Genomic DNA, 20,087 nt, shown 5'->3' with positions numbered 1-20,087 from the left:
ATTTTTATCTGGCTGGTTTAAGCTGGGTTTTAAAGAGAGAATTAAAGGAATGAACAGGTTCTGTGTGTAAATGATAATTCTATAATAGGAGGCTGGTGAGATGCATTGTCGTTATGATGTATGTTCAAAGAGGACTAAGAGAAGGCAATACCTTTATTTCCTTGCTTCTTTAAGAACGTGTATTTAAACACTGGAGAATTGTAAGCCACATGATCGACCTTACTTTTTTGTTAAAATAATGCTTTTGAAAACATACAGAGACTGTTACCAGGGAACAGAGACTATTTTTTCTCCTCTGAACGCCTTATAATGTGAACAGACAAAGATATCTTTACAGGCCCTCAAATAACGAGAGGAAATCGCACCTCGTTTTCGAGAATAAGGGAGATGTTCACAGAGAGTATTATTCATCAGTTCCCTGAAAACCCGAGGCTGAACCCACTTATCTTGGAGTAGATCCACTCCTTACAATAATCTATGTGAAATTCTGTTTCTATTGAGTTAACAGCAAAGAAATTCTCATGGGCTTTGAGCAAAGACTGTGTCCTCTGGTTGAGAGCTCTCCCTGAAACCACGGGGAGTTTCTTGCAGAGGCCTTGGCGGATGCAGCAAAGCCTTGTGGAAGCCCTTTCTGTTAAGGGCACAGATATAAGAAAAGGAGCTGGATCGCCATAGGGAATCTCCTCTCCCCTTCCAGTGTGTGTGTGTGTGTATATATATATATGTACATATATATCATTTAAGTTAATGGGATCTGCTGTAGCTGGGCCATGGATCTCTATGGAGGTGGCGTGGCCTTTGCATCCCGTGCTTGCTGCTCTCTGATTTCTAGACGTGTTTTATCAGATATTTGTCAATTCTAGGGGCTGAGTGTTTTTTATATCTGGAAATAAAATTGTTAGTTCTAAGCAAGAAGCAAACAGGTTGATACCCAGTCTGCATCTTTTTCTTAAGAAAAGTAATGGTGGTGTAGAGTTTATCATAACATACAACTGTATCCTGCTACAATTTATGGATAATGCTGAATTCACTTGGCGTGGGCTTCTCATTCTTTCCTAATTAGAAAATATACACAGATGAGGTAAAGCAATGGTATCTCACAATGCAATCTCTCCTGGTTTAGTCAGGTGAGTCATTTGGATTTCATTGCATCTGGTTAGTAATCATTTGAATTTGACCTGTGGACAACATTGGGTTTTGGGTTTGTTTTTTTTTCTTCCCTAAAGAGTACTATAATTTTAAAAGTAATCTCTACTGTGCTTTGCCAAGTACTTATGGCTCTTTGGTATCAAAAGTTCTAGATGCTAATGCAACTGTCATACCGCTCTTGGTGTCTGGAAAACCAGCGTGTGCTTCCCAGCTCTTTATCAAATAGGCAGAAGTGCTGGCGTCTTATTCTTTGAAGGCTTTTTGCTCTAACAGCACAGAAATGGAAGCTTGGTGTAAAAGAATTACTATGTCGACCTGCTAAACTCCAAACTCTCTCTTACGGGGGTCAGTGTGGATTCAGTTTTGGTTTCAGATGACGATGCCATACCCCGTTAGTCAGGGCTGGAAGGTGATAGCATTGGCAACTGAGATCTTTACAGGGCTCCTCGGCTGGATCTGCCAGTGCAGGGACACAGGTAATGGCAGAGTCGCTCCAGAGTCAAGGTAGGAAGAGCGCAACCTGCCTAGCCGGCATCTGTGCCAGGAAGCAGGCACTCGGGCATTTCAATCTCAAAATTGGTGTCGATGGCGGGTTATTTGCGTTTCGTTCTGCCACCCCCCTGACCTACTGCTTGCAAAGTGCCCTCCGCATGAAACCCACTGCAAATAGGCTGTTCAACAGCCATATTCCCCTGTTGTTGTTCGGATGACATTTCTAGCGGTCTGTGTGTCAGCCCTTGCTAAGGTGTCAGTGATAACTGGGGGCACGTTTGGTTGCGAGCGTACGTGACTGCTCTTCTCTTCCTCCCTTCTGCAGAAAATGAATGTGCTGCAACAGCAGCATTACTGAGTAGCTGTACGATTCTCTACGTGTTTTTTGCGGTAACAAAGCCATCCTTGAAAAGGAAGCGATAGGGCCCCCGAGCTCTTCAGTCACTCAGTGATTCACCTTGCTTTTGCTACCCCGTGTTCATACAATGTTGGTTCAGGCTCTGCAATTGCCACAGCACATCTGTATTTCTCTATGGTGCTGGGTGTTATCGGAAAGCTAATAATAACCATCCTACCCGCGAGAGGCCGTGTGAGAAGGCCAAATGTTGCAGCCCAAAAGGGCGGCTGGACAGACAGTCTGAGCACCCCAAACCCAGATGGAGAGATGCACTGTGTGGTCTGGGTGTCTGTAGAAAAACATGCAGAAAGAGATGCCTTAGCAAAGATTTAATAAAGCTAATACAGAGCAAAATGAGAACTTCTTAGCCTATTGATATCCTTTACTACCTGTCTGAAAGCTGTCTCCTTGTCTGCAAGCTGTTTGCTGTATGCGTAATTGGGTGCGTCTCAGCTGTTGTCTCTTGGGTTTGCTGCCTGCCTTCTCTTCAGGATTAGTCAGACCTAGTGGCTCCAGGGACTGCCAGTTCGGCGCACTGATAAAATGCAGAGAACTTGTTTGCTTTAGTTCCTGCGTCGGAAGGAGGCCTGTGACAGCACAGACCTGTTTGCTTTCATTTAAAGCAGCAGCCCAGGCTGGTCTCAGCCCTTCCCCGCACGCGGCTGTGCGGGTCGTCGGTCCAGACCGTGCCACGCTGCCAGTGCCCCGGGACGTGGCTGTGCAGGGCACGCCGGGCTCCTGGCACCGACGGCCCCCGAAACGCCACATCTCCAGATGGGCGCCGGGATGGCAAAAGCTGCCCTGTGCACCGCGACCTGGGCAGTCTTGCTGCTGGCCTTTTTCTTTTTCTCCTTGTGTCCTTCTTGGCATTCATCCCAAAGGCTAGACTTAGTTGGGGTTGCTGCTTTGAATGTCTCAGCACACGCTTGTCTGGGCCAGCAGGGGCAGATGCTGTCACGGCTGAGCTTCCTCCTCTGATAACTCCGTGGCCACCTCCCCTACCGGGGCTTAGAGCCACAGCTAGTGGCTCTAGCACAGTCACAGTAAACTGTGTAAACCCAGTGATGTCCAGTTGCCTAACTGCCCTGTTGGAGAGTCACCCCACTGTTACTGGGGAGCCGCTCAGGCTTCAGCACGCCTGGTCGGTGGCAACCCCAGGGCAGAGCTGCTGCGTAGGCAGTGAAATGTCACTTTATCCTCTGCTGTTACTGTATAATCTCCAATTCCTATTTTCATTTTTACTGTGTTTGCCTATCATCACCAGTCCTTCATTGCTGCTTCTGTTAGTTCTCCTTAAATAAGTAGAAATGTATATATTTTGCTCACAGTTCTGCCCTCCCCTGTTTGCTGCAGTGTTGATGCTCCATGTAAACAGGAAAGCAGTAGTACAGCCCTAGAAACCCATGTCCTAGCGCTGCAGGTCAGGGACCGCTCCACAACTCGGTGCGCTTAAACCCCAGCATGCACAGCAGAGCTTTGCAGGATCGGGTTCTCGCAGGCTTCATTTCCTACCCCTTAATTCTCAGCTGTCTTAATCCACACGCCTCCGCTGCGGACAAACGTACCCGTTGTGATGCAACCACAGTTGAAGTGGTTAAACTAATGTCTTTTAGTTTGATGGAGAAATAAAAAGGTCTAGGCAGGAACGTCCCCTCTAACTTCCCTAATCCGATGACTGGGCGCTGGGGAAGTGCCAGGGTAAAGAACCGCAGAAAACACCAGTCCTGCCCGCTGCCCTTCCATAGCCTCCACTATCGCCGCTGCTGGAGACAGGAGCTAGCTGGAGCAGCAGCTTGCCTCAGGAAGGGTGTTTTCTTGTATCTTGAAACTTTCCTCCCCTCTCATTCCCAGATGATGCATCCATCATGTCCAAAGTCTTCAATATATGTCCCCAGTCAGAGCTCGGGATTGCATCATTATTCACTGCTGTTTCTTATCCTCTTTTATAGTCCCATAGCATCTATCCTAACTTACTGTGTGTGTACTTGCCTTTCTCCTGGCAAAGCAAGCAAGTCCCATCTCAGTCCCTGCCAGTAGCTCCCCCTGGCATGTTATTTGGCAGCCTAAAGTACTTTGGCCGTGATAGCCTGCGAGGAGTCATGGGCCACAAAGGTAACATTGAGAGGCATAGTGGCTATATGGCTGCATTTAGTGTACTTCAGTTATTGACTTTTTATGTTTTCCCTTCTTATGTGTTTTCTCCATGAGATGGTGACTTTCTATTACGCATACAGCTGGCCTGAACTTGAACCAAAAGTTACGGCACTGCTAGTGGGCTGTTTAGTGATGACTGGCTTCAGTTGTCATGCCATGGTCGGGCTGTTGACAGCCGCTGACTTTGTAAAGTCTGTAGATATGACACACACATGCACACACACATGAAAAATAAAGCAATAAATAAAATTGCAGTAGCTGGGACCATTCATCTCCCAAAGCACTAGCTTTCTGTGCAGTAATTGAAATGTATGTTAGACTGCAGGAAACACATTAGAGCAGCAAAACGTGCTCAAGGATGAGCTGTGAAGTTCAACATCTTCAAGCAGCTCTCTGAGCTGGGAAGTCTGCATGTGTTTTTGCCCATGTTCCAAATTTGCAGTGTATACCTTAAACTGCAAACATAGCTACTGCTCAGATCCTAGGGACTGTAGGGTTTAGAAACGTGAACATGTAATGGTGAGGGACACTAAGCACAAAGACATTTACTGAGCTTGCAAGCTTGTAGCTTGCATGGCGACTGATTAGTGCAGTCATTAAGGAAAAACAATGTAGTCTATCTCATTCCGTAGCACTTAATGCTCTATTCATGTTTTGCTTTTTCCTAGCTCACAGGGAAGGAGAGTGAGCCAGCAGCATGTATGAAAACATTTGATGCCCAAGACTGTATGCCAGCAGACAAACAATGTTTGATCACTGCTGCATTAAGCCAAGATTTTTCTTTATAAAGCCAGGGAGCAGCAAGAAGCTCAGTGCTGCTACAGACACCTAGCGTGATGCTCACCTGTGAAACAGGGCTGGCTTATTTTGTGTGTCATGTCATCCAGCACAAAGAACTTCTGTTCTTGAATGGGACTTCTAAATGGTGTTATAATACAACTGTTCACTAAAAAAACAAAGTGTCAGTTCACCTAGGCTGCTTGCTGCTTCAATTGCTACTTCTAAAAAAGTGTCACAGCATGGAAAATAGGTTTCATCAGTCTCTTCTACATCCCATTATACTGGCTTCCTTGGGTAGTTTGCACATTTTCTCCTAATCTGAGGAACTGACATCCAGTGCTTCCCTCTCTGGGGAGACCTGCAATCACTAGTTGGTGGATTTTCTTGTTTGTCGTTTAAGTCGAACAGGTTGCACCAGTGCAGAGGTGCAGCTTTTAAGGCAGGCTTTGTGTGTTCCCAGCTGCCTTCAGCCCTCAGAAGCCTCTGTACAGGGTGTAACGACACTGCAGGTGGTTAAGGGAGGTGGAGAAGGTGCAGAGGGATGCAGCAGAAGAGATGCATGGCTTCTCCTTTTGTTATAATTACTTGCATTTCTCCCATTTATTCTGTGATGTTCCCAAGCTCAGCAAAATCATTCTATTGCCTTCAGTGCTCAGAGCCTTGAATCTTGGAAGAGTTAGTAGAGCCTCTGCCCAAGAGAGTCATTTCTTCTGGGACAGACTTTGCTGGCTGGAAGAATGGGCTCCAGACACACATCAGCCTCTTCCCTTTGTCTGCTGTAACAAATTAAGTTGAACCCCATTCTTTAAGAAATTTCCCTTTTTTACCTGTGATTAAACATCATCCCAGTTTGTTCACCAGTCACTACAGCTTGGCTTGGTAGCAGAAAGGTGAAGGCCTAGGATTATTTTATTTCTCCCTCCTGCAAATAATCAAGCAGGAAGCTGTTTCAGCCAGCGCTGTTGACTGTCCTGCCGCAGCAATGAGAGTAGAGAAGCTGGAGGGTTCACAACCAGCACGCGCTGCCGGCAACGGCAAGCAGAGCTGGTGGCAAGCCAGCAGGCGTTCCCTCTCGCCCGTGCCCGGGGCGAGGAACGCTCCTCGGGGAGGCTGGGGCGCAGTCTACCCTGCATGCCAGGGGATGCCCTTTGGCTCCTCAGAACGTTGCCACAGAGGTTTCTGGACAGTGCTTACCAGCATGCTTGGACTGCGTGGTTCAAAACAAACCCCTAATGTTCATGTCTTTTCTTCAGTCCTCCCATTTCTCTGGGAAGTCAGCACAGATTAAGCATTTCTAAAGCCTCTTCCAAGCTGCAGTGCAATGCTTTGGTTTGTTTTGCTTAGGGCTCTGGTCTAGTTGTCCTCCCTTGAGTGCAGAGACTGCTGTTCCCTCTTAATATACAAGTATCAGATGTTCTGGCCCTGCACCAGGTAAAATCTCCGGGACCGTGGGCCCTGCGGCTCTCAATAGCCGCATGCATCGTGGTGTGGCTCCCCCTCACAATTGGGCAGAAAAAAGAAAGCCAGCCTGTGCCCTACGCGCCACGTCCCCACCCTGTAGGCACTGTCCTTTCAATGTGCCAGTGCAGCCAGAAGAATGGGGTTTCAAAACAACGAGCGACAAATATTTCCTAAACCTCTCCTAAAGCACCCTAGTGGCTGGAGAAACCATAACGTGGAGCCACCCTTATTTTAAGCTTGTTGCTTATTCTACTGAAGCCAGGGGAAGTACATGCTAAAAATCAGGCCTGAGCTAAAATACCTTGCTGCTTTGAAGCTAATGAAATTAGTGTTTGAATGCCACAGAGCATTGCTGGATAACGTGCAAGGACTCAGACACTTTTAAGGGGCGAGGAGCGATCGGTGCTTATCTCGGTGGCGTGTCTGCTGGGTCCTCTGTGCTCCAGAGTCTGCAGCTGCAGAAGGGCAGATGTTAAAAGGCTGTGATTGCAAAGTTACCAGCATCTGATAACAGCAGCTTTAAGTTCTAGCAGGAGACTGATGTATGCTAACAGGATGCTGACATGTAACTGCTAGGGTGCATGGTTGGACTGTGCTTGCAGTTGGAAACGTGTGCTGACATCCAGGAGCGCAGCCCCTAACGTGAAGGGTATGTAAGAGTGAGAACCAGCGTTGCAGCGCTCCGCCGTCTTCCCTGTTTTGTTTCATCTAGTGCATGTTTCAGCTCAGATGGTTGGAAAGAATGAAAGTGCTTACTTTCAATATAATCCTTAATGTGGGGAAATCTAAGCCTGCAAGGATTGATTTTAATTTCCTCCGAAAAGTTGCTGCTGGCAGAATCTGATAAAGATGGTTTTAGTCTGATTTTCCTCCACCCGCACCTCTGCCCTTCGTGAGCTATCTGAGCTATACTTATCTCAGGGAACTCATTTGGTGATCACCACAGCTTGCATTCATTATCTCAAATACCTCTCAAATCGTAGGCTGATGAACAGGCCTGGAAAAGCGGCCTAACAACATTTTTTTGAAACTTTTCTGTTTTAGCGGAGAATTTACCTAGATTCTCATTGGTAATTTGCTTTTCTGCCCTACATTTAGCTGCCTAGTGAGCATACGAGAAGCAGAGCCACTCCATTTCTTTTGACTGATCTGGGCTGCATGTTGCAGTTTCTTTTGTTTTGTTTTGTTTTTAACCAAGATTTGTTAATTTCTGTTGAGGGCTATTGAACAGTTTTGGTGCTAGAGGGGCACTGCTCGCTGCCTTCCCACTGTGCAACCAGGGGAGCAGCGTGGAGACCACGGTCTTCTGCAAGAGGGGCCAAAAAAAATGTGGTGCCAGCCTGCACCTTGAATTCCCTGGCAGAGTTGCTGTGGCGTAGGAAATGTGGGGATGTGGGGTGTCAAGGCTGGCTTTTAAACGTTCAGAATTGGGGGCCTAACTGCCCAGAGGTTTTGTCTGCATTTCTAAGAGCTTTTTGGGGGTACATATTCTGTTTTTCTCTGCTCCCAGGCCAGGGAGAAGCTGTGGAATCAGGTTGCAGCCTTGCTGCTTTAGCGAGGTCTTAATGAACGAGATGTACCTTCGTCTTCCAGAGCAGGAAATGCAGTGAAGATTAGGTTAAAGCAATTCACACATACTTGGTAAAATAAAACAGTCTTTGCCATTCTTGGACTCTGAAAAGGAAAACAAATTTCTGTGGGAATGAAAGCACAAGCTTCCTAGACTGGAACAGAGCGTTGCATTGCAGGAGACGTTTAGCATCGTGTTCTGACCTCCCTGGAAACAGATAATATGGGAATTTTTTTATCAGACTTATTTAAACTTTTAGTTGCATGTAAGTAAGTGGCACATTTATTTGAAAAAAAATCAACAGCATGCCAATCCGTGGTTCTAGGCACTTTAACAAAACTAATCATGCAATAAACATAGTTCCCTGAAATCAATGCCAAATGCTCTGATCCTCATGCTGTTAGAGAGGTCCTTTTGTTCTTATTCTCTGTGTCAAGCACCAGGTGTGACTGTGTCCAGCCTTTACTGATTTCAAGCTGCTCATGCACAGGTTTAAAGCTCCACCTGTGCTGCACATCACTGCAAGTTGCCCAAACCTTGCAGAAACGTGCTTCTCGCCCGCCAGGAGTGCGCGGTGGGACAACCGCACGGCACGCTTACCTTGCACCCGTCTCAGCAGGGGGAGCGCGGCCAGCTCGTAGGGTTCACCCCGGCGCTGCGATAGTTGTTGCTGGGCCGTGTCCCTTTACCATGGGCTGGAAACAGCGTTGCAGAGCAACGTTTTCCAGCCTGTCAGTGGAGGCACAGTCAGGCTGGTGGTGGGCATGTCAACCTCTCTGTGATCCTGAACTCCAGGAAGCTAGGTAGCAAAAAATACCAGTACAGTACCTTGGCTGCATCTTCAGGGCTGGATCCCAAGGCAATTAAAACCAGTAGGAGTCTTTCTGCTGACTTCAAAGATCCTTGGATGAGACTGCTATTGCACAGAGAGCCACCCCGTCATCCCCAGCGCTTTGAAGTATTTTCCAAGGATGGGGGGAGAAAGAAAGAAAGAAATCTGTCAAAGGAGTGTTTTTGTCTGTGCTTTTCAAATGCTTTAAAGAAACCAAGGTCAAAGCTTAGCTCACTCTGGTGTTGTTATTGATGGATACTGTGAGTGGCTGCAACGTTTACAGCAATGAAAAGAGTTCAGTTAATGAAATGCAAAGTTCTTCTGGGGTCACAAATAAGTGACTGGAGCAGCTAGGTGTGTTGCTTCCCTAAGTCACATGAGATAGAGCACTGAGATGAAGCGCTCTATTAAACTATTTTCTGCATGTGGCTTACATATGCTTAAATTCTGCATGCCAAATAGAAGATGGAAATACCTGAGAAGAATTAAAAGGCAGTTATGAAGCAGACTCTTTGTGAAGGAATTTTCAGTTTCTAATACTTGGTTACGTTAGATTTATTCAACCTCTCTTTTCTGTCAGTGCAAATGAGATCATAACTCATGTATGTGAAAGCAAATGGATGTTTTGGATCCAAAAAGGCACAGCTGGCTATCTTTAATTTGTATTAAAGACAGGCATAAAAATGATTGATTACAGCATCTTGAGAATTATATCTGAGTATGACGAAAATTAGTCAAATTATGCCTCAAACCCAGCGTGCACCACGGTGTGCCTACAGTCCTGTCGCTCATCTTTCCAGGGGGAGGACAGCGTTGTGTGCACGTCCCGCGCGCCCTCCTGGCAGGAGGGAGCTCCCCGCGCGCTGGGTTTGATCACGGCGTGCCAGGATACAGGCTGCAGGCCAAAGTGAACCAGTTTGAAAAAGGGAGGTTGAAAATTGTGGACTTTACTACTTATTATTTGTGAAATGAAATATGGGTCGGACAACTTCACGTCCTGTGAAATGCACTTGCATTATTGCACAATGTTGTTACTCTTTCTTTAGAATAAACAGCAGGGCCAATGTATTTTTTAAATTAGGGAGAAGATGCACTTTCCTCCACTGGCTTGGGATGTGGGGCAAGATAGAGTACCGATGAAGCACGTGCACTTTCCCTTTGGCTTTGACTATCATGTTAAAGACAGTGGTGTTAAGCCACATGGAGAGCGCTTACTGAGGGTCATTTGAATTCGTATGAAAGTACCAGGGTTAGCATTTAATCCAAAGATAGTAAATGGATAGAAATATTAGAAGTTTATAACTGGGTTTGGTAGGATTTGAAGTCTCCTTCTTGCTGCTGAAGTTCATTGTCCAATAGGCTGAAAATGCTGAGAAACGGCAGATACGTGTGGCCTTCTCCCATTTTGTGCTGGAGTGCATCTTCTCAGACACACCGCGGTGTCTCAGGCGTGCGCCAGGTATCTAGTATCCATCCAGGTGCAGAGCTGGGCCGGTCTCCCGCGGCCAGATCTGCACTGGGGTAGGCACCTAATTAATGGCCCTTTAATCCCACTGGTTTCCAGGGAAGTCAGCTAGCTTTGTGGCTCCACTAGCACTCTTACAAGAGGGAAGCTGCCTTTTTCATGACGTTGCTTATACATGTTTTTAAGCTGATCTTATGAGTTATATCCCTTTCTCACCACGTTTGCCTGAACTCTTCATTTTCTAAGCCTTTGGAACAAGTTATTGCTCTGTCAGTGTTTCTCTGTGTACCTCTTAACACCATAGGGGATGAATGATTTGGAAGTAGTGCTGTAATTTAAAATAATCACAGCTGTCAATGCATGTGCCAATTTCTAGTGTAATGGATCTTCTAGAGCTGCTGCGTATATAATCTGTATTTTGTTAGGTTTCAACTATACTCAGAGCCTGGGAAGACTCTGGCCTGTAATTTATTTCTTAGTAAATCTACTGATGGAGTGACTCCAAAAAGGAGGAAGCAGCATCATCTCTGCATGTTTGCGCCGTTCTGAAAAGAAAGCAAAACGTTTATATTGGGAGATGGCTGAAATACTGTGTTTGTGCCCGAGAATTAAACCAGGATGCTTGTGATGCAGCATGTAATGACTTGCATAACATGTAATGAAGAAATTGAAACAGTCTCTGGGTGCATCATGCTGAGTAAGAGGCTTGTTCTACAAGAAACTGTCATATTAAATTCTTGTCGTGATTCCAGACCCCTTTGATTCCTAAATCTTTTGGAGGAGACTAATCTGAAATCAAAGTGAAGTTGCTTGGGGTCTGCATGCCAGAAGTGGTCACATTTGAAAAAGTTCAGTGAACCTGCAGAGGGAGGTTCAAATTAGTTCCTTCCCTACAAAGCTTGCAGCTAACATACCTGCTGATTTGCTGTTTGCTTTGATTCTTCGTGCTCTGCCTTCTTGCCTTCTTCTGAGTTGTTTTCAAAATGCATAAATATTAAGGGTGAGCATGTCCTGGTTTCAGTCCTTGTTTAGTAAAAAAAAGGAAAACCGGTCTACAGTGCTTGGTACAGAATAAAACAAACATGAGTTTTAATACTGTGGACATGGAAAGACTGGATTTTTCTCCTCTGCCTTGCCCTTTGTGCAGTTATTTCCCTTTGTAGAGGTGTATATTGTGCTTTACTCTCCTGATTTACCAACATTTGACCTCCCTTTGTGCCAAAGTAAATCGAAATGGTCCCTTTCAAGTTCTTCTCGGTAAATCCTCAGGGCTACTGCCTTGATCCCTCTGAGCTGACTCTGCTCCCTGTAAACCACCGGAGCAACGCCGGGAGTTGTGCCCGAAACCCCGCCGTTATCCCTGCTGAATGTCAGCTTCTTTATTCTGATATTGGCATTTGGGGGGTGTTGACCAAGAATATCGTGCAAAACGCAATGCAAATGGGAACATGTCCAGTGGGTTAAATTCTGCCCTTCTTTATCCCCCTCAAGGTTTGTGTGGGCTGTTGGGTAGCCTAGCGATGTGCTTTTTGGTCCAGTCCAAGCAAAATCCCCTATGTAGTTGTGGCCTGTGTTTAACAATGTAGACGGCCCTGTATGAAAGCTGATTTTTGTTACTTTATATTTGCAGTGTTCTGTCTCCTGTGGAAAGGGTCAAAAGCACCGAACTGTGTACTGTTTGTCAAAGGAGGGGAGGCATGTAGAAGAAGATTATTGCAAGCACCTTGCTAAACCCAATGTGCAAAAGAAATGCAGAGGGGGCAGATGTCCGAAGTGGAAATCGGGAGATTGGGGACAGGTGAGACGCACTGATTACCCTTTTGCATCATTTGATATTCCTCATCTGTCAGATCGGTTAGAAACTATTTTTCCCCTCGCTTCTGTCCTCTTGAATTTTTCAAGGGTAAATGTTCTGGGCCAGATCCTCAGGTGGTGTAAAACAGTGTAGCTTCATGGACAGCAGTGGAGCAGCACTGATTTGTACCAGCTGAAAACATGGAAACTTGCTTTTAGAGTCTTACTGATAGCAAATTCCTTGTTGCATACACTAAGCTCCTGCTAGAAAACCCGTTAGTATATAACATTCAAGAAAAATCTGCTATTATTCATGTTTTTAATATTGTTATTATTTAAATATGTCACATCCCAAGCAAAATCTTTCTTAGTTTTGAGAAATCTGAAATTAATTTTATTATCAGCTCCCTGGTAAAGCCTAAAGAACAATCAGAGTTACTCATTAAAAATATTTTTCACTACGTTTTGTTTCTGAACAAGCTCATCACCTAATTGTGCTTCATTAAAAAGTCAGACCCTTTGATGCTTAGAGCAGAGGCTGCTGGAAACGTGAAAGTGCTTGGAGTTATTAAGCATCTTATTTGCAGAGAGCGTATCTTGAGTCCTTGTTTTTCTGAAAGTAACACGTTTGTCATCACCTTGAATCTGCTGCATCACATTTTTAGGTCTGAATCTCAATTTTGCCTCTACCTCAATAGTGTGCTAATCAGCAGAATTACTGAAAATCCCAGACTGAATGAACTGTTAACTTGTAAAACATCATGTTCTCTTGCAGTCTGTCTTTCACGTTACAATACAGAACACCAGTTCTCACTGCTTGCAAGTTCCCTAAAACATAAACCAATAACAAATCTACACGCACACACATAGATATTAGGACTAGGATATCATGTTGTTAAATGTTAAATCTTTAAAAAGACAATAAACCCATTGATTTTTTATGATTGTTTTCAGACTTCTATTTGTTTTTTATTCTTACCTTTGAATTCATAGGATGGCAGTATTTGCCTTTACGTGTGGAAGGGATTAAGTGTGCTTTCACTGTGGAGGTTAGGTTATTCAGATCCTAGTCCTTTACGCGAGATAAGGCTCTGAGGACCCGGGAGCACCCAAGCAGCCCTGCTGAACTGAGCAGGGCTTCTCCCGTATTGAAAGTTAAGTCTCCATTTTATTATCTGCAGGACTGAGACCTTACTTTTGTACAAGAAGCCACAGTGGGAAAAAGAAAAGAAACTCGAGGCTATTAAATAGTCTTGTCATATCCGATTTGCACCTTATTTAAAGTGACTGCTCCCGAAAGCAATTCTTTACGGCTTGTAATTCTAACCATAATAACGTAATGGTCTGTCGATTGCTTTAAAATATGCTAATTTCAGCTGATAAAAATAAGTGTTTTAAAATTCAGAACGCTCCACCACATGACGGGAGGTGATTTTATGCCAGTGGAGAAAGAAGCCGAAGTTAGCAGGAGGATGAGGTGATTTATGGCCTGAGGTAATCTTTTGTGACCAGGCAATTAGAGAGTATTTGTGTATTAACGATCAGGCTACGAATAGGCAGCCCATCTCCAGCACGCGAGGTGGCTCCTCAGCCGATGCGCGCGCGCGCGCCGGCCCGCTCCGAAAAACTGAACGGCTCTGCAAGCGGGTAGAAACACACGTGCGTTGTCAACAGGGGCCTTTTACAAGCTCATAAAAATGTTCCGATATGGTCTCCTCACTTGCCGACCCTAGCGGGTTGTGCTGGATCGGGATCGAAATGGGCCCAGAAACGCGGCGTCCCCTTCCGCGTCGCGGGTGACGCTCGTTCTGCTCGGCTGGCAACGGGAGCCGCGGCCGGTTTGCGCTTCGAGACTATCGAGAAAGGCTTTTTCTGCCGGCCTAAAAGATAACCCCAGCGCCAAGCTGCCGTGAGCTGACCCCTTTTTCTGCGCTGCGTAAGCTGGCCAAAGCCTGCCTGAGAAGTAAGGCAGGGTTTTCCCACGCAAAGGCCTTCGCCTTGTCCCGGGGTCCAGGCCGGCCGCGTGCCGCGCGCCCCTTCCGCTGCTTCCGTTGCTGCGTGGGAAATCCTGCCTGCACGATTCACGCTGACTCGCAAGGAGAAGCAAGGCTGAGCCAAGTGCTCCGGGCCCAGAGGTTTTGCTCTCCGGACGTTTGGTGTTCAGAGTCTGGGTAACGCTTTTCTAGGTTGTTACGAATCCATCTTCCTACGGCAAAGTACTTCTAATAGCCGTATTAATTGGAAGGGAAGAGAAAAGGTTTTTCTCTCCAGGTTTTAAACGTGCTTGCGTCTGCACTGAAATGTCAGATTTAATGTGTTTGTATCTCCTAAGTGGTATCAATTATGGTCATTTACCGTTCACGGAGTGAAAATAACAATATTTATTCTGCTCTCTGGTATTTACTTACTTTAGTTACAGACTGAAATCTAGCCCTGTATTTTTATAAGGGAAAACTTCTCCATAGCTGAGCTGACATGCTGCAGTTTTGAGACTGACTTTCTCAGTAGGAAAAGGAGTGCTCCTAAAAAACGTATAGGACCCAAAGAAGTGACAAACAGACCGATTGGCTCATGGTATCCCATAGGGGAATGTATAAGTCGCCCCGTTCCTGAACTGAATAGCTTCAGGCACGTTCTACTTTTAGACATTCAGCAGTACCAACTAGTTGCATTTCCACAAGATAGAGAGAAGATGCCCAGCCAGTATACTGGATTAAAATAGTCAGGATGAAACTAACGTAAGACATCTCCTTTCGTTGCCTTTGCAGTAGAGCATAATTCTATTATTTTGAACCCAGCCACAAATCCAGCCTGAGCCATGGCAGTACCAGCGCAGCAGAGGCAGCGGCGGGAGGGAGCCCAGCAGGGCAGAGGGCCGGTTCCCGACCCGATTCTGCCAGGAAGACTTGCATGGCCTCGGCTTGCCAAATTTCGCCAAAGCTTGGCCATTTTTTTGCCTTTGCCTTACTAAGGGTTAATATTGCAGTATCCCTGCAGCATTGATTTAGCCCCCTCACAGCAGCCCTGCGGCCCCAAGGTTGGACTCCCCTCCAACGCTATTTTCTAAGGCCGGGGGGCTGCGCTGTGATTTTTTTTTGCCGTGTTATTGCTGGATTGCATAATGGCTGGTGTTCCTAAATGTGCTTAAAAAGCCCATTCAGCCTCAGCTATGAAACGCCTCCCCCAGCACACGCACCTGCAATTACCCCGAGGAAAAGCATCTTCGCTGGCCGGCTGGGCAGAGGGTGTTTCGCATCTCTCCTACGGGACGTGATGGGGCCGCGGCGGTCCAGGCGCCTCCCGGCCCCAGGGCCTCTGCAGGCTCGTTCCCCGCGCTGCACCGGCGGCGTGCAGCAAAGTGGGGGCTTCGCCCAGCGCTGCAGGCTCCCACCTGGCTTTTGCAGCCTCAGTGCCGCGCCGCGCAGCACGGCGAGCCACGCGCCGCCACGGTAAACTCCCCCGAGCGACGCAGGACGGCTGTTCTCCTCCCAGAACCTGTCGCTGTCTGAGTGTCGTGGGTGGCTCTGCCCCTCTGTGCAGGAGCCACGACGTAACTTGCTCTGCCCTTATCCTAGCGTCCTGGACGTGTGCTTTGTAGGTGGTGATAAATGCAAACTGAAAAGCGTTGCAGAGCAGTGCATGCGTGCTGGAGAATATACATTGCTCCAAGTTTGTTTGCATGATTCAGTTTAACCGTCCCCGGTGGGATGCTTGGGACAAACAGCACAATAAATCACAGCAGAGGCAGTGCAGCAGATGGAAGTATTTGCATCGCCAGTGACAGAAATCTTAACTGCTGCTTTTCCAAGTTACACAAAAAAAAGCCTCTCCTAAATATCTGCAGCCAGGAGCATGTTTGCAGTCAGCTTTTCTTTGGGTCCTCTTTGCTTTCTGTGCATTCGGATAGTAAAGCGAACCAAGTGCTTCAGAGGAATATTTTGCAGAACTAGCCGGAAGAGAATTGCTTCCTCATTACGCGCTGCTTAATCTTCTGCCTTAAGAAAGCTTGCTTTTATAGGTATTACAATAATGGGCTATAAACTTTTTTTCTTAGTTCCTCACCTATTAATGAGGTTGCTTATATGAAGTGTTATGTCAGCAAACGGGTAATCGTAATAGCTGTGCTCTAAATGTGTACGTCCTGATTTTTATGCTCCTTCTTTTATAAATTCTTTTTATTCCACATCTGCACAATATATTGTAGGATCTAGCAGGAAAGAACCCGTAACAGAGTGAAGTACCGCTTAACACTATAGGGTGCAACAGTAAGAAGTATTAAGCGAAAGAAAAAACAAGCTGTTAAAAGCACTGTGGTGTAGATAATAATTTATCGATATCTGAGAAACAGAGAGATTCAGGCTTTTCTCCCTGTGTCTAAAAGTAGGCAGAAACGTGCCCACAGTATAACAAAGGAAAGATGAAAAAAGAGCAGTTAATTTAAGAGAGACATTTATTTTCCTAAACCTACGGGATGCCCTGGCTGGTGCAGTGCGCATTTACATGCGTGTTAAAAGCAAATCCAGACGTATCATACCTTGAGCTCCTCGTTGCTACAGTCCTCCTCCTAGGCGATTCAAGTTTGCTTTTCATTAAAGTCTGCTCCGAGGACGTTTGTGGCATGTGACATGTTTTGAGCTCTTTTTCTGAGCTGGGCGCACGGGAAGCGATGGGCAGAGCCTCGCTGCCTCTGGCGCGTGGCGCTGTTCTAGCAGCGCCGCTCTCTCCGGAGGTTTTTGCAAGAGAAATCCTGTCTGCGAAAACCCGGCCCGGCTGAAGCAAAATCCCCGCTGGCTCGGGTGGAATTTCAGCCCGTCCGCGAAATTTCATCCTTGCCGAGGAGACAGCCGAACGCAGCCCGCCGCCGCGTTACGCGCCTGGGTTACAGCGTTGCCCTCGCTGTTGCCGGATGCAGAGCGGCGCGCCGGCCCCGCGACCCCCCCTCTCCCTCCCCGCTCGCAGGGGCTCGCGCCCGCGGCCTGCCTCCGGCCGAAACGCAAACCCGCCGCTCACCTTGTGTCCCTCTCCGCAGTGCTCGGTGTCCTGCGGGCGAGGAGTGCAGCGGCGCCACGTGCGCTGCCACGGCGGCCCCGGCCAGGCGACCCGCTGCGACCCGGCCAGCCGGCCCCCGGCCGAGCGGCAGTGCCGCCTGGCCGCCTGCCCCGCGTACAGCTGGCACCCCGGCGAGTGGCAAGCGGTAAGCGGGGCGGCCGGCCCTCCCGGCGTCGCGTTACCCGTGGGAAGCCCGGGGCGGAGGGGGAACCGCGCGAGCCAGGCGCCCGCCTCGGGACGTCGCCGTCGGGCGGCTGGCGCGGGGCGGCGGGGTGGCGTGGGTGCAGCCGTGGGGCGGCGGGGTGGCGTGGGTGCAGCCGTGGGGCGGGTTGCAACCTTGCCGATGAGTTTTGGCAGAAACAAAAACCCTCCGGGGCACTAATTCGGCGGCTCGCGCGGTGTTGTGTCGGGGCCTGCCCGGGTGTTTAGCCCGTTGTGTGGCTCTGCGTGCGTTCGGTGAGCCTTTTGGACGTGGCAGCCCTCTGGATCAAAGCCTGCCGCGCTGTCTCGTGAGGGAGCCTGTGGCTCCAGGTCCGTAGGTTTGAAGGAGCTGGTGGACGCAGGTAATTCTCACTGTCTTCCCCTGTCGCGGCGGTGGCTGGCCCTTTCCGACAGCGGTCTCTCCTTCCTTTTCTCTAATCTCCTCGTCCGGTGAAACACCTCCTCTGAAACCCTTTTTCCCAGCCGGGGACACGGCTGAAGTCAGATCTCCCATGGGTGACAGCGCTTTTCGGAGCGATCAGCACTAGGGACCGAGCAACACCAGGATCGCAGCCGGGGCAGGGGACAAAGCTGCAGCTCCGGAAGCTCAGGGGGACCCCGACTCCCTGCCGGGCCGTGGGCGACACCTGGACCGGGGGGGGGCCTCTTGGACCTGATGGACCTTCGCACCCTCCAGTCCCCAGGGTGTTAGCGGGAGGCAGTTTCCAGCACCTCGTGGTCCTCAGAAACCGGCTCGCCGTCCCTAGCTAGCCAAAACGATATTAAGGCGGAAGCAGGGGAGGGCCAGAAGTTTCTGAGGTTGGAAGAGGCAGATTAGAGGTCAGAGAGGCTCCGGGTAAGAGAAGACTCTCCCAGAGGAAGCTTCCCACTGGTTTACCTGCAAATCATCTCACCTGCAGGGCTGCACGCTCCAAAACGCGGCCCTTTGCCGCCTCCTGGGTTCTGCCCAGGGTGCGCAGGCACCGGCTGCTGCGCCTCGCTGGGCAAGGCAAGGGCCTGAGCCCCCGCTGAGACACGGGCAGTGAAACCTGGGGCCTTACGCATCCCGAATGGACGGCCAGGAACCCGCTGGCGTTGGCAGCCCGGCTGCTTTTGCATCGCTCCTGCCTTGCGCAGGGGATGTTAAAGCAGAGCTAAATTCTTGGAGAGCCCTTCCCCTGCCGAGGCAGCGTACGGACGCCTCGGTGTAAATGCAAAAGAGGGCCTCTTGCTCCGATCACAAAAGACAGGGAGGCACCGCAGGCCTGCTGCTCGAAGTGCTGGTGTTCCCAGCCACTTCCAGAGTCTGTGTTTATTGTGTTTCACTTAAAGGAAAAAAAAAAAAAAAAGGGGGGGATGATGAGAAGAGAAAATTTACTGATGAAAGAAAAAGCTTTTTGAGCCTGCAGAGCCTGTGCAGCGCTTCCCCTGCAGCAAAAAAAAAAAAAAAGAAAGAAAATTCAAGGTTAAGGCAGCGAGCGCTTCCCTGTAATCTTTCCTTCTGCACTAGCGCGTCGTTGGCTCGTCACCGCGCGGTGCACCCCAGACTGCAGGCAGGCGCGCGTGCGACGCGTTAGCTAAGGGGCCTCCAGCCTGCAATGCCTCGGCCAGCCGGGGTACGCCGGGGCAAGCTTAGCTTCCCTTCCTTAGCTGGGTCGTCATCTCGGCGTTGCTGGGAAGTTGCAACGGCTTTGAAATCCTGTGTACTGCGTCCCTGACTGCAAGAGGCGTCGGGGACGGGATCCGCAGCTCGCCTAAGAGGCCAGAGCTGGCCCAGCGTTCGCCCGCTGGGAGCCAGCCCGGCGGCGCCGAGGTCCGGCCAGAGGCCGAGCTGAGCGGGCCACGCAGCGGGTACCCGGGCGGCAGCATCCGAGCTTGTAAAAGGGGTATAGAAACCGCCGAGGGGCTGCAGCAAATTCATTGCAATGAACTTTTTGCTTTTACAGAGCCCGTTAAACTTCTTCAGCTAATAAATTTACGGGCAGTGAAGTAGGTCACCAAACAGCATGCGACTGCAGGACTTGCCCAGTGGCGTAATCAGTCCTGAAGAGCCGCTTCGCCTACCCCTTTCCTTCTCCCTTTCTCACTTATTTTCACAACTTTTCACACTGGTGGCGACAGTCCCTTGCCTGCCCTCACCCTGCCAAGCTGCTGGCAGGTGGATGGTGATGTTTTTCCTAAATTTTCCAGGGCTCCCCGCTGCACCGAGGAAATCTTTACCATGTTATGGAGGTTTTTTTTTTTTTTCATTTTTTCCCCCCCAGGGGAGCTTTGTTAGTGGGGTGGGCTGAAAGTTTTCTCGCCCATAAATAATCATTCATAGAAACATGCTGCAGGTGTCGTCCAATCTGGGCGGGCCGCTTTTGTCTGGTTCCAAGCCATTCTTCTTGTGAAGGCTTTTTATTTTGTTCTGACGGACCCAGTGAAAAAAGCAAGATTGCTTTTTCCCCAGCCATAAGTATTGGCTGCGTGTTATTTATAGTGAGGAGCCGCAGATTGCATTGGTATTCTCTGAGCAAGGAATGGCAGTGAACCCTAATTGACATGAAAGGTAGGATGTAAAATAACATTCCAGCACTGTTTTGTTCTTGATTTCTCATCTTTAAAGGGAATCTGTCAAGAGCTTTTTATTGGTCCTTTTTTGTTGTTGTTGTTTAAAAAAAAGCTGGTCTTGCCAATGAAAAGCTATAGGGAACTTATTGGAAACAGTTTATTGCTCTGCTGTTGTATCACCATTAATTAG

The 20,087-nt window shown here is 48.3% G+C and overlaps 1 protein-coding gene across 9 annotated transcripts in view; it reads left to right on the top strand.

The window, feature by feature from the left end:
- The window catches only part of ADAMTS9 (ADAM metallopeptidase with thrombospondin type 1 motif 9), a 90,718-nt gene that overhangs the window by 53,198 nt on the left and 17,433 nt on the right, over window positions 1–20,087 (top strand). For 6 of the 9 annotated variants that reach the window (XR_011144074.1, XM_068960425.1, XM_068960423.1 and 3 more), the window contains 2 exons: window positions 11,931–12,098; window positions 17,124–17,288. Coding sequence is in view for 8 of the 9 variants with exons in the window: in XM_068960425.1 (XP_068816526.1) it covers window positions 11,931–12,098; window positions 17,124–17,288 (333 nt within the window). In the remaining variant the exon portion in view is untranslated. Of the gene's footprint in view, window positions 1–11,930; window positions 13,036–13,087; window positions 13,285–17,123; window positions 17,289–20,087 lie in introns of those variants that run through there. The other 3 variants (XM_068960430.1, XM_068960427.1, XM_068960429.1) reach the window with 3 other exon arrangements.

The sequence above is a fragment of the Struthio camelus genome, chromosome 14 (genome assembly GCF_040807025.1).
Source record: "Struthio camelus isolate bStrCam1 chromosome 14, bStrCam1.hap1, whole genome shotgun sequence".
NCBI lineage: Eukaryota > Metazoa > Chordata > Aves > Struthioniformes > Struthionidae > Struthio > Struthio camelus.
Note: the sequence above shows the minus strand (reverse complement) of the source record. Positions and strands in the feature narration are given on the sequence as shown.